The 13,272-nt window shown below is 39.4% G+C and overlaps 1 protein-coding gene across 7 annotated transcripts in view; it reads right to left on the bottom strand.

Moving 5' to 3' along the window:
• ANK3 (ankyrin 3) overlaps window positions 1-13,272 on the bottom strand; it is a 701,075-nt gene that overhangs the window by 158,324 nt on the left and 529,479 nt on the right. For all 7 annotated transcript variants that reach the window (XM_015147572.3, XM_077946716.1, XM_077946715.1 and 4 more), the window contains 4 exons: window positions 13,031-13,228; window positions 11,223-11,321; window positions 10,841-10,939; window positions 1,379-1,576 (listed from right to left, as the gene is read on the bottom strand). In XM_015147572.3, the coding sequence (XP_015003058.2) occupies window positions 1,379-1,576; window positions 10,841-10,939; window positions 11,223-11,321; window positions 13,031-13,228 (594 nt within the window). The remainder of the gene's footprint in view (window positions 1-1,378; window positions 1,577-10,840; window positions 10,940-11,222; window positions 11,322-13,030; window positions 13,229-13,272) is intronic.

Below are 13,272 nucleotides of genomic sequence, written 5' to 3'. Positions count from 1 at the left end.
TCAAAAAAGTGTTGAATGTTATCTCAGTGAATCCTCACAGCATCTCCTGAAGTCAGTATTATTATCTCCACGTACTAAAGGACAAAACTGAGCCTCAGAGAGGTGATAGAACTTGCCTGAATGACACAGGAAGAATCTGACTTAGGATTCAAACTCTCTGTGATTTCAAAACACACACACATGTGTTAAAAGTATTTAAATTACTTGTTATTTGTCAACATAAGACTATTGCTATTTTGAAACCCTACTCCAATATCTGAGCTAGGGCTGAGAAATATCATAGCTATGCCCACACCCAGCAGGCAGAAGAGAAGCTAAATGCCAGAGAGTGGAGCTTATCATGAATCTGAGGGCCCTTTTGCATGGTTTCCTATTATCTGAAGATTTAGAAACACCTGTCTTGTGTTTTGGGGAAATCTTAATGAGCAATTCAGCAAAGCTAAATTCTTTGATATATACAGGGAGAGGCAGTAACTTCATTAACATGTTTCTGGTTAATTGTGGGCTGAACTTTCACTTTGCTTGATAAAACTCTAGTCTTTTCTTTATGAATAATGAGGATATCAAAGATGACAGCATGGGTGTTGGAAGAGTTTAGGGAATAGTCTTCACAAGTTCCTTCAAAATTGCCAGCAACTTCCCCTATCTACTCCATAAAATAGCTATGCTAAATTTGTTATTAAAATGAACTCACAAAGGCAGCAATATTTCCCATTTCTCTTTGTAACCTAGAACTTAAAAACGGATGAGCAAGGAGCAGGACCCCAAAAATGTTCGTGGAATAAAGCAATGGGCTACAGTTTGCAACTACTTATTTGCTATGTTATGGTGAAGTAACAATGGTGCTCTTCGAATTAACATTATAACAAAACTTTATGTTACTACAAAAACTTCCTGGACTTCATTTTTATGGCTATATGTATATAGAGTCACCTGCAAATACACTCATTGTCTGACTGAATTATCTGAATTATTTGTTTACCATTATCTTTCTCTCTCTCTCTCTCTCTTTTTTTTTTTTTTTTTTTAAAGACACAGGGTCTCACTCTGTCACCCAGGCTGGAGTATAAAGAAGCAATCACGGCTCACTGCAGCCTCGATCTTCTGAGCTCGAGCAGTCCACCTGCCTTGCCTTCCCAAAGTGCTGGGATTAAATGCCTGAGCCAGAGCAACTGGCCCTATTGACTGTTTTTCTTATTGTTTAAACAGATTGTTTCCAAATTTTTGCTCTGTTAAGTAACACTTCGGTAAACAACTTGGTGCAATATTATACTTTACACATCCTATTTGACCCAGATCTTCTGTGAATTCTTAGTGACCTTTCTGAGGGGTGAGGTTTTGGTGTGCTGCATGCTTTGTCAAGAAAGAAGTGGGTTACCTTATTGCTCAGGTTCACATTCGCATTTCTACTAAGGAGCAGCGACACCATGTCCACATGCCCTTCCTGAGCTGCGAGATGGACGGAAGCAATTCCTTGCCGGGTAACCGCGTTGGCATCAGCACCATATTCCAGCAGAGTTGTTGCTATGTCCATCTGGTTCTTTTTGGCAGCGATGTGCAGTGGCGTATAACCATTCTGTCAACACAAATCACTTGGTCACATGCCCAGGAACAAGATAAAAATGTGTACAGTGCATTTTCAAATAGTAGCTGTCTCTTTCTAGTGGTTTTCTATGATTGCTGAAGAAATCATGATTAAGTAAGCAAATACTGGTAAACCAAGTGATACTATGAATATAGTGCCCTCATGTCTCCTGCATTCCTAAGTAGTAGGGAAAACATAACTTAATATGGACATTTTATTTAATTATTTATTTATTTTATTTTATTTTTTGAGACGGAGTCTCACTCTTCGCCCAGGCTGGAGTGCAGTGGCGCCATCTCAGCTCACTGCAAGCTCCGCCTCCCGGGTTCACGCCATTCTCCTGCCTCAGCCTCCCGAGTAGCTGGGACTACAGGCGCCCGCCACTGCGCCCGGCTAGTTTTTTGTATTTTTAGTAGAGATGGGGTTTCACCGTGTTAGCTAGGATGGTCTTGATCTTCTAACCTCCCAATCCTCCCGCCTCGGCCTCCCAAAGTGCTGGGATTACAGGCGTGAGCCACTGCGCCCGGCTTAACATGGACATTTTAAGCAAAAAGAGTCAGAGTATTATTGGTTTTCTAAAAGGAATATAGATTTCCCTTTTACAGGAAGTTATGTTACAACATGCTCAATAATTACTTGCTTTATTTAAATTGAGGACAGGAGGAAGAAGCAACAAACAATCAGTTATCACTAGGGCATGTACAGAGCCATTCATTCTTTTCTTTAAAAAAAATACCTTTAATGGCCATCTATTGCTTACAAGTTGAAATTTTTAATGTTCATGGAAGTTAAGACACTATAATCTCTTCTCATGTGGCCCTTTGATTTCCTCCTTTACAAAACTTGTCTTTATGCTGGTCTGTCATCCTGCACATCCCCCAAACAGAATAGAGTCTCATGTTTCTCTGTCTTGCCTTACTCTACAAGAATGCTCTTCCCTAACATGCCCAGGAGCCAGCATCTGTCAGCTGAAAATTCAGCTCAACGGTCACACCCTCCATGAGGTTTTTTATTTCTTCCCACCCCTCAAGCCTCAACCCCTACCTCCAACCCTGACTGACTCTTATCAAAGTCCTGGGGATATTTAGTGGTACTCTTTTGTTTACTTATCTATCCCCTCCTACTAAATATACATTTGTTAAGGGCACATATTGTGTCATATTTGTCTTTGTGTCTCTCTAGTGCCTCACAATAACTGCCACGTATTAATTACAGGAAGAAAGGAATCCTCAGATTTTGAATCAAGAGTACCAGAGCTTTCAGCACATTCTGGCATCCTTCTCTTGGCTAACCCCTGATAACCACAGAGAGACAATCAAGATTCCCTTGATAAACTGTTGGTCAGCTGTGCCTCAGGAGCCATCAGGGTCTCCTGCCCCAAGAAAGAGTTTTGGGGGATGTTGCCCTAGTTCACAGTCACTTACAAGAAGTGCAAGATTACATTTTGACATGGACATAAACCTGAGTATATCGAATATGCTAATGACAAATTAGAATGATTTTTTTTTTTCCACAGACAGGAAGGTTTAGAAAAAGAAAATAGAATCTAAGAATTTGTATTTGGAAGTACGATCCAAATCTGGACAATGGATCAGTCACAATCCTTTTGAGCCATGTAGAAGGATCAGAAACAACACAGAGGGTTTTGAGGGTCTGCTGCACTCAGTACTCAGCCATCCTGCTGCAATGACCCTCACATTTCAGTCACTGGCATGTCCAAGTCCAACAGCATTCCTCACTTCACAAACCCTTATATCAACCCATGAAAGTGGAAATGTCACTTCTAGACTCTTCTGAAACTAGCCTCTGCCAAACTGGATGAGCCAGGGTAAAAGAAGATTTTATATCCCTATTTTTAATTTTGACCTATTGCCATCTGAAAACCCCAGCTGCCCTGAGAAGCATTTGGCCCTCTGCTGGGACACACCCTTCAGAGACCGATGCCCTCAGAGCCAACTGCAGAGCTTTGGTCTGAGCCCAACGCTGCAATGAGGGACAGGAGGAGGGGAGTTGTTTCATCTCCCCAACACTCCAGCATAAAAGAGAAAATTCACAAAGCAGCACTAACATAGGAAATATAATTAGTCAATGTGTCTAACACTAACCTAACTACTTCAAGTGGTAAAGACAAGATAAACTCAGAATTTAGCTTCTTATCATGTATCTTCTCTCTTTTTGCTTTTGCTGTTGACATAATCTTCAGGTTAGTCACTTCTCAACCCCTAACTAAGGTAAAGTAGCTCAAGACCCTCTCACACATGAAAATCTTGTTTACTTCTAATGCCACCAAAAAGTATCCTATGTCCTAAAAAATTTTTTTAATCAAGAGAACTGTAGCAGTCAGGCATGGTGGTGCATGCCTGTAGTCTCAGCTACTTTAGAGGCTGAGGCAGGAGGATCACTTGAGCTCAGGAGCTCAAGACCACCCAGGGCAACATAGGGAGAGTCTGTCTTTAAAACTCTGAGAGAGACAGACAGACAGAGACAGGGAGAGACAGATACAGAGAGAGAGAGACAGACAGACAGACAGACAGAGACGGACAGACCCAGCTCTGTAATATATGCCAATTCCAGACACATTACTATTATTGCTCAAGGATTTATCTTGAGCTCCTTACATGAGACATAAAGGAAAGTACAAAGCAAGGGAAAAATGACTCATGTATTATTTTACTATGAAAAGTTAATCTCAGAAAGACTTAATAAATATCTTCAAATAATAAGCACATTTATCTTGAGGCTTCTAATGGAATTTTCTAAATTTTCTAAGTTGTTTCTTCTTTGTGAAAATTAAAATGATCCTCACTTGCCACACTAAGAAAGGCAGATGCATCTATCAAAAGAAAAATTAAATAGCAAGTGATTCAACTGTAGAATAATTTTGACCTATATGTTTTTTTCCCTCTTGATGTAGAGGATAAAGCGCTTGCCACATGTGCTTTTGTATTTCAAAATTAAAGTAAAAGCAAATGCAACTTAAAATTATCAAAAGTAATATATAGCATTTAAATCATAATTGAATTTGTTTCAAGAACTTTCACAAATATACTGATCCACATCAATAGATATGTTGCATATTTTATGGAAGAGAAACCTGATAAATAATACTTAAAATTTACTATCTCTTCTACAATTAGTATCCAGGTTATACCTGAACTCAAGCCAATCCTCTTGCCAGCATAAGGTCCTGCCACAGGAAATAGATTGGACTAAAATAGATTAGAGCAGCCCATCTACTTTTCAGTACCCCAATTTCCTGAAACCTCATCACATTTCTAGGACATGTATGAGTAAGACAATACATTGGTAATTTTAAAAGAGAAGAAAGGAGAAGAAAGGGTAAGAAGAAGGCATCACATACTCTAAGAAAAAGGACAAAGGATGTGATTTGATGAAGAGTTAACATTGAGGTTGCTGCTGTCACATCCATATAGTAATCATGCCCTATTGAGGCTCTGTCCCTTATCTCTCACCACTGTCAGAATTCAGGAATGCCTGAACTTCCCTAGAGTAAAGAAGACCGATTGCCTGCTCTGTATTTGTTCTCCTTTCTTTTTTAGCAAAACCAAACAAACCCCCAAATCAAAACACAAAAAATAAAAGCAAAACAAAACAAACACACAAACTTCTCTGGCAGTGTGCTCAGCACTATTTCTCAACTTTTTTTGCACATAGAAGTGGCCAGTGGGGTGTAAGGAGATGTGGTTTGGTGGAACTTCTGGGAAAGCCCTGTTGTGCTGACTTTCTTGCTGCCTGTGGCTTGAAAGTAAATTTGGCAACCAATCAACTCTCTTTGAAGGGAAAAGCCAAAGATTCATTGCAATCCATGTTAAAATATCCACGTCATTTTTCACAGAATTAGAAAAAGCAACCCTAAAATTCATAGGGAATCAAAAAGGAGCCCAAATAGCCAAAGCAATCCTAAGCAAAAAGAACAAAGCTGGAGGCATCATATTACCTAACTTCAAATTATACTACAAGGCTATAATAACCAAAACAGCATAGCACTGTTATAAAAATATATGCATAGAAAAATGGAACAGAACAGAAAACACATAAATAAAGCCACATTCCTTCAGTCAACTGATCTTTGACAAAGTTAACAAAAATAAACACAGAGAAAAGGACATCCTATTCAATAAATGATGCCTAGGAAAATTTGATAGCCACATGAAGGAAAATGAAACTGGACCCATAACTCTCACCATATACAAAAATTAACTCAAGATAGATTAAAGACTTAAATGTAATACCTGAAAGTATAAAAACTCTAGAAGAAACCATAAGAAAAACCCTTTTGGACATTGAGCTAGGGAAAAAATTCACAACTAAGACCTGAAAAATCAAATGCAGCAAGTCAAAAAATAGACAAATGGGACTTAAGTAAACTAAAAAGCTTCTGCATAGCAAAAGAGATAATCAATAGAGTGAACAGATACCATATAGAATGGGAGAAAATACTCACAAACTATGCATCTGACAAAGAACTAATATCCAGGATTTATGAAGAACTCAAACAGCTCAACAAGAAAAAAAAAAAAATAACCCCATTAAAAAGAAGGCAAATGACACAAACAGACATTTTGTGAAAGAAGACCCACAAATGGCCAAGAAGCATATAAAAAATGATCATCATCACTAATCATCAGAGAAATGCAAATCAAAACCACAACTGGATACCATCTCACACCAATCAGAATAGCTGTTATAAGAAGTCAAAAATAATAGATGCTGGCAAGGATGCAGAGAAAAGGAAATGCTTATACACTGCTGGTAGGAATGTAAATTAATATAACCTCTAAGGAAAATTGTAAGGAGATATCTCAAAGAACAAAAAATAGAACTACCTTTGATCCAGCAATCCTACCACTGGTTAGATATTTCCCAAAGGAAAATAAATCATTATATCAAAAAAGATACTTGCACTCATATACTTATTGCAGCACTATTCACAATAGCAAAGTCCTGTAATCAACCTTAGTGTCCACCAATGGATGATTAGATAAAGAATATGTGAATATGTGGGATATATACATTTTATTTATTATTATTATTTTTTTGAAACTGAGTCTCGCTCTGACACCCAGGCTGGAGTGCAGTGGTGTGATCTTGGCTCACCGCAACCTCCACCTCCTGGGTTCCAGTGATTCTCCTGCCTCAGCCTCCTGAGAAGCCAGCCACCATGCCCAGTTAATTTTTGTATTTTTAGTAGAGAAGGGGTTTCACCATGTTGGCCAGAATGGTCTCCATCTCCTGACCTCGTGGGTCCTCCTGCCTCAGTCTCCCAAAGTGGTGGGATTACAGGTGTGAGCCACTGCACCCGGCCTATTTTATTCGTTTTTATAGCTGAGTAGTATCCCATGGTACATGTGTGTGTATACAGATATATATACATACATATAGTAGTATTCCATGATATGCACGTATCGCATACCCTGTGTGTATGTATACATATATATGTATATACTATATGTTTATAGCTGAGTGGACTATTACTCAGCTATGAAGTCTTGTTTGACAAATATAAAGCTGGAAATCAATTATATATTATATACAATTATAATGTATATAATTTATGTGTGTATACATATATACACACATAAATACACACACACACCACGGAATACTACTCAGCTATAAAAAAGAATAAAATTATATCTTTTGCAGCAACACAGATGAAACTGGAGGCCATTATTTTAAGTAAAATAACTCAGAAAGTCAAATACTGCATGTTCTTGCCTAAAAGCGAGAGCTAAATGTGTGTACATGGACATAGCGGAATAATAGACATTGGATACTTGGAAAGGTAGGAGGGTAGGAGTGGGGTGAGGGACAAAGAATTCTCTAATGGGTACAATGTATACATTTTGGGTGATGGTTACACTAAAAGCCCTGTCTTCAGCACTAGGCGATATATCCATGTAACACAACTGCACTTGTACCCCCAAACTGAGTTTTTTAAGTCACAGGGAACTTGCCTCAACACCCTATATCAACATCAACAACTGCCCTGTCTACCTCCTGACTGTTTGTGCCATGAGAAAATGGAGGCTCATCAATTTAAAGCATTGTAGCTAGGGTTTTATTTTCCCTAGCAGATAAAGCCAATACCTAAAATTATATGACTGGCTTTGCTTAAGATTAAAGTCTAGAAAAAGTTCCTGACCAGTACCACTGCCCCGAAGACAGGGATTGTTGGACATGTGCCAGAGATGGCATTACCCAGGCTCTTATGGAAGCAATTGTGCATGGAAATGAGAATCAATGTCCCATTAGAAACACCTGTGTTTAATTGACTATAAAAATATGCCTAAGGCTAATGGAATGTTATAAAGAATTATTTAAAGGACTGCTTCTCTTTTCAAATCTTTGTAAAGGATGTTTTGCAGATAGGGAACTATGAATACTAAGTCTTGTTTGACAAATATAAAGGCAAAATGAACTAGGAATATACCAACTATTGCCCTGTTTAAGTGTTATTTGTGGGCCTAGCACAGTAGCTCACGCCTGTAATCCCAGCAGTTTGGGAGAATGAGGCGGGCGGATCACCTGAGGTCAGGAGTTCGAGACCAGCTGGCCAACATGGTGAAACACCATCTCTACTAAAAATACAAAAATTAGCTGGGTGTGGTGGTACATGCCTGTAGTCCCATCTACTTGGGAGGCTGAGGCAGGAAAATCACTTCAACCTGGGAGGCAGAGGTTGCAGTAAGCCAAGATCGCGCCACTGCACTCCAGCCTGGGTGACCAAAAAAAAAAAAAAAAAAAGTTATTTGTGAACAGAAAGAGATATTGGAGTCACCTGCTGTACTAATTGTTTTATAACTTTGGTCAATTTTACACTGCTTTTTGTGCCAAAGTTACTATTCTCATTCAAGGAAAAAATAGTTCACTTACTAATTATTTACTTGTTATCTATGAAGGATGAAGGACTTGGGGTTACTTATACATAGGTCAAGGTAGCTCACCCCTGTAATCCCAGCACTTTGGGAGGTCAAGGTGGGAGGATCACTTGAGGTTGGGAGTTCGAGACCAGCCTGGTCAACATGGTGAAACCCCATCTCTACTAAAAATACAAAAATTAGCTGGGCATGGTGGCACATGCCTGTAATCCCAGCTACTTAGGAGGCTGAGACAGGAGAATTGCTTGAACCCAGGAGGTGGAGTTTGCAGTGAGCCAAGATCGTGCCACTGTACTCCAGCCTGGGGGACAGTGAGACTCCATCTCAAAAAAAAAAAAAAAGAAGGAAAGAGAAGAAAAGAAAAAGAAAAAGGAAAGTAGCCCACACATACCTGGGTAAAAATGAAATGAAATAAAATGTACAACCATTAAATTCCTTACAAATCTTTCTCCTTAAAATTATGCTAAAATATCATAACAAAATTTCCCATTTAAAGCATTTTTCAGTGTACAGGTCAGTAGTATTAAGTTCTGTGTATTCACATTGTTCTCCAACCATCACTATTATACATTCCCAGAACTTTTTAGTCTTCCTAATTCAGACTCTGTATCCATTAAACATTAACTCCCCATTCCCTTCTCCTTCTACCCTTGACATCCACCATCCTCTGTCTGTCTCTATAAATTTACTACTCTATGTACTTCACATAAGTAGAATCGTACATCTGTCCTATTGTGACTGGCTTACTTAGTACAACGTCTTCAAGATTCCTCCACGTATTATAGTAGCGTATGTCAGAATTTCCTTCCTTTTAAAGGCTAAATAATATTCCCTGTGTGTATATGTGCAGTGAGTATATGCATTCATCCATCAATTAATATTTGGGTTGTTCTCACCTTTTGGCTATCATGAATAATGCTGCTATATCTTTTTTTCAAGATAAAGTTTTATCAAGTCAAGTCGTGGTTTTGTAATAGAAAGAATGTTTGTCAGGGTCAGAAATTATGGAGGGGAAAGCTACATTTAGATTAAAAGCAAAGTTGGGAGTTTGATTTTGAATTTGAGATTTCATTTTAGATTTTGAGGTATAATTCTGGAGAGGATGGGGCAGAAAATGATTGAAAGTTTCCAGGAAGAAATATCTATCAAAGATAACATACTCTCTAAACGGAGACAGTACCCAAAAGTTGGTCTCTTAGTGTATCTAAAGTAATCTAGAACAACCCCAGTTCATTCATCTGTGTATACAATGATGTGATCTAAACATTAGGTTTAAAGGAGAGCACTGCAGCTTCCCCTACATGGAATAGTAAGTCAAAGATGTAAAAAGCATAAGGGAGGCTGGGCGCAATGGCTCATGCCTGTAATCCCAGCACTTTGGGAGGCTGAGACAGGTGGATCACAAGGTCAGGAGATCGAGACCATCCTGGTTACGGTGAAACCCAGTCTCTACTAAAAATACAAAAAATTAGCCCTGCATGGTGGCGGGCACCTGTAGTCCCAGTTACTCGGGAGGCTGAGGCAGGAGAATGGCGTGAACCTGGGACGCAGAGCTTGCAGTGAGCTGAGATGGTGCCACCGCACAGGTCTCCAAAAAAAAAAAAAAAAAAAAGCATAAGGAGCATAAGGGATACTCAAGGGTCCTTCAACCAATAGTGTTTAGCGAAATAACTGAACACTGAAATGGTGGTTTGCATCATTTCAGTGTTCTCTGATCATAGCCACCTGCTCAACAATAGGAAGCATATTAAAGCAATAGCACTCTATTAACCTGTCTTTAAGGAAGCTCTTCTTTATGATTTGTCCCTCAAATTAGATTACTAAAATAATAACATAGCTATATACCCACTCAGTTTCTCTCTTTTCTCAGAAATCTAAGTTGTCTACTGATCAAAAATGCCCTAACAATAAAGATCCTCCTTAGCAATAATAAAAACACACATGTAAAACCTCTCAACCTATTTTACTAAATTCAAATAAACAACTTGAAGGCAATTAGATGGCCAGAAAAATGTAACACATATTTCATAATTCTGACAAATCAGAACTTTCTTACTCCCTCAGGCTGTGCTTATGTTTTTCATCTGGCTAAAGAGTGTTCCAGCTCTCCTTCCTCCAGGAGGTCCTGGATTGTCAAAGACAATCAACTGACAAGTAAATATTTCCTGAGCATCTACCATATTAGCAGACTAAATCACTGAAGGTACAGATGTCCTAAGGTGCTTCTATTTCTGTGATTTTTTTAGTGGTGCCTAAACTAGGAGGGTGCTCCTGGTGAAGCAGGAGTAGATGTGCAGATAGAGACTGATAGACCTTACCCATCAGTCTCCTTAGGCTGTGGAATTATAGGTACCTTTGCGGCTGCGTGAGGTGAGGCTCCTTGGTCCAAAAGCAGAAGGGCCACTTTCTGATTATCGTAATGTGCAGCTACATGCAGTGGGGTTAGCCCGCTCTGAAAACACGTGCAGAAACAACAACCAGTGTCAAAGGTGTCTTAATACCAGAGGCCTAGATTGAGGAAATGAGATTAGATTGGATACAACATAGGGCATATTTACATTCCGGTTTCCACAGTACTTGGACCTCAGCATTTACCTTTTATTTCCCAAGTGCTCTTCATCCTAGTGGGACTTAAATATTTAGTTACAACTTGGGTGGCCATTAGTGAATATTAGCAAGTGTGTGTTTTGTTATCAGGGAAGTGGCCTGCTTCAGGGTTGCTGGTGACCTCTTACCTTCCCAGCAGCATCTGGAGATGCACTTTTCTGTAGCAGGAGATTGGCGACTTCAAGCTTTCCATACTTTGCTGCCACGTGGAGAGGGGTAAATCCTTTCTGGAAAAAAAGAAACATAAACATAATGAACAATAGAAATGACATAAGGAAAACACATGCAAAACCCAAACCAAACAACAAACAAAAAGATATGACATAAGGGCACTGCCTTCCAGAACTGATTAATTATTCTAGTGATGATGAGCAATGAAGTCTGCATTTAAAGTCCAAGACTCATAGATAAGAGTTCAAGAGCCTTCTTATCGACAGGGTGTGAGCACAACATACCAGGATACCTAATCTTTCTCCCTTCTGCTGACTGAACCACAACTTGCTATTGGTTCTGGGAGTCATCAGGTATCTCACCAGGATGAAGTTGGAAAGCTGGATCTGGGGCTTATTCTAGGACTGCTTTTAGAGTTTCATATTGTGGGAAGAATAAGTTACAGGGTCCCAGACTCAGTTTGCACGGTTTGGGAAAATCCAGGGGAAGTCTGAACCTCTCACAATCTCACATCACCAGACTGGACACTTTCTCTTCTTCTTTCCCTGTTTCTCCATGTATACACAGTCCTTATGTGTCCTCTAGTCTTCAGGAGGAGTCAGAAATTCTCTTACCTTTAACACCAGAGGTGAACTTAATGACATGGTTTTAGAATGATGAGACGCCTATTCTGTAGGTGAACTGAATAATCACACATGGACAAACATGCAACAATTGGATGTTAATAGCTGAGTGGCTGCTCCCTCAGGCTTCCAACTCCTACAAGAATCTGTGTATCAACCAGCCAATCAGCACACTGTTGTGGGGGTCCCAATCATGAGTCAGGGATTAGGGGGTCATCAGCACATTTGACCTCATGAGACTACAGCAAACTAAAAGGAATGTGCAGCTGGTATGGTGAAATGCCTGAATACTCAAGACTCCATCACCCATTGCTCTGTTTCACATCAAATGAGCTTCCTGAACTTGCATCTCAACTCTACTGAAGAGCCCAAAGAATCACAAGAAATGAAATTTGAGGTAGTCATCATTTATCCTGATAGTTCTCTATTTGTAATTATCTTCTATATTGATTACACATTAATCTTTCTTATCTGCATCCAAATAAAAGAGTGCAGTACCAGTTACTAGCTTTGGAAGGTGCGCCACAAGCCAATTCATCTTGCTATCACATTTGCTAGGCTTATGTAGTATCATAAGAAAAATGAGCTCCAAATTTTGCATTCTGCACATGCAGAGCAACTGTTTATGTTAGGGTATTACTCTAAGGCATCAGAGTTGAGATAAAAATACATCAAACCATAAATCGTGACAACAGACAATAATGACAACAGAAAGAACAAAAACAAACAAAAACAACCCCAAGAAAAATTTACTGCCAGTTTTCCAAGTGTTATAAAAGCATCTACCAACCAAGCTGTGATAGTGTGGTTTGTGTGCTTGGCCTGAGCATTTTGCTAAGCTGTAGCTCTGTTTTTAAACTAAAATTTAAGGCCATCAAATAATTTACAAGAAGTCTGACTCTGGATATCATTAAGGTTTCATTGTAAGATAATGTACTAAGAAACTTAAGGCAAAAAAAACCCCACAAAATACTATCAGTTACCCTCTCCCACCACAGAGCTTTGCTGGCCATATTAATGACTACCGTGGGATCGCAAGAATAGATGCTGTTGTGCGGCTTCTGGACCTGTGACTGTGCTGGGAACTGTAAGGAAGATGTATTTGGGGCAACAGAGCAGGATTCTGAGATACGCTTTCATACCTTTGTTGTTATAGATAAAGATGCTCCATGATCCAAAAGGAATGCGGCCACATCCTCATGCCCCTCTCGGGCGGAAAGGTGAAGTGGGGTGTACCCAGAAGTTGTGGCTGCATTTGGAGATGCTCCTTGCTGCAATAACTGTTGTACTATGTCTGCTTTCCCCAGTCGGGCTGAAATGTGGAGTGGGGTTTGGTCATCCTAAACAGCAAGGTAGAAATGTAAGGCTGATGAGCTGAGGAAAC

Source organism: Macaca mulatta, chromosome 9 (genome assembly GCF_049350105.2).
Source record: "Macaca mulatta isolate MMU2019108-1 chromosome 9, T2T-MMU8v2.0, whole genome shotgun sequence".
Classification (NCBI taxonomy): domain Eukaryota; kingdom Metazoa; phylum Chordata; class Mammalia; order Primates; family Cercopithecidae; genus Macaca; species Macaca mulatta.
The sequence above is the reverse complement of the archived record's forward strand: the minus strand, read 5'-3'. Positions and strand labels throughout refer to the sequence as shown.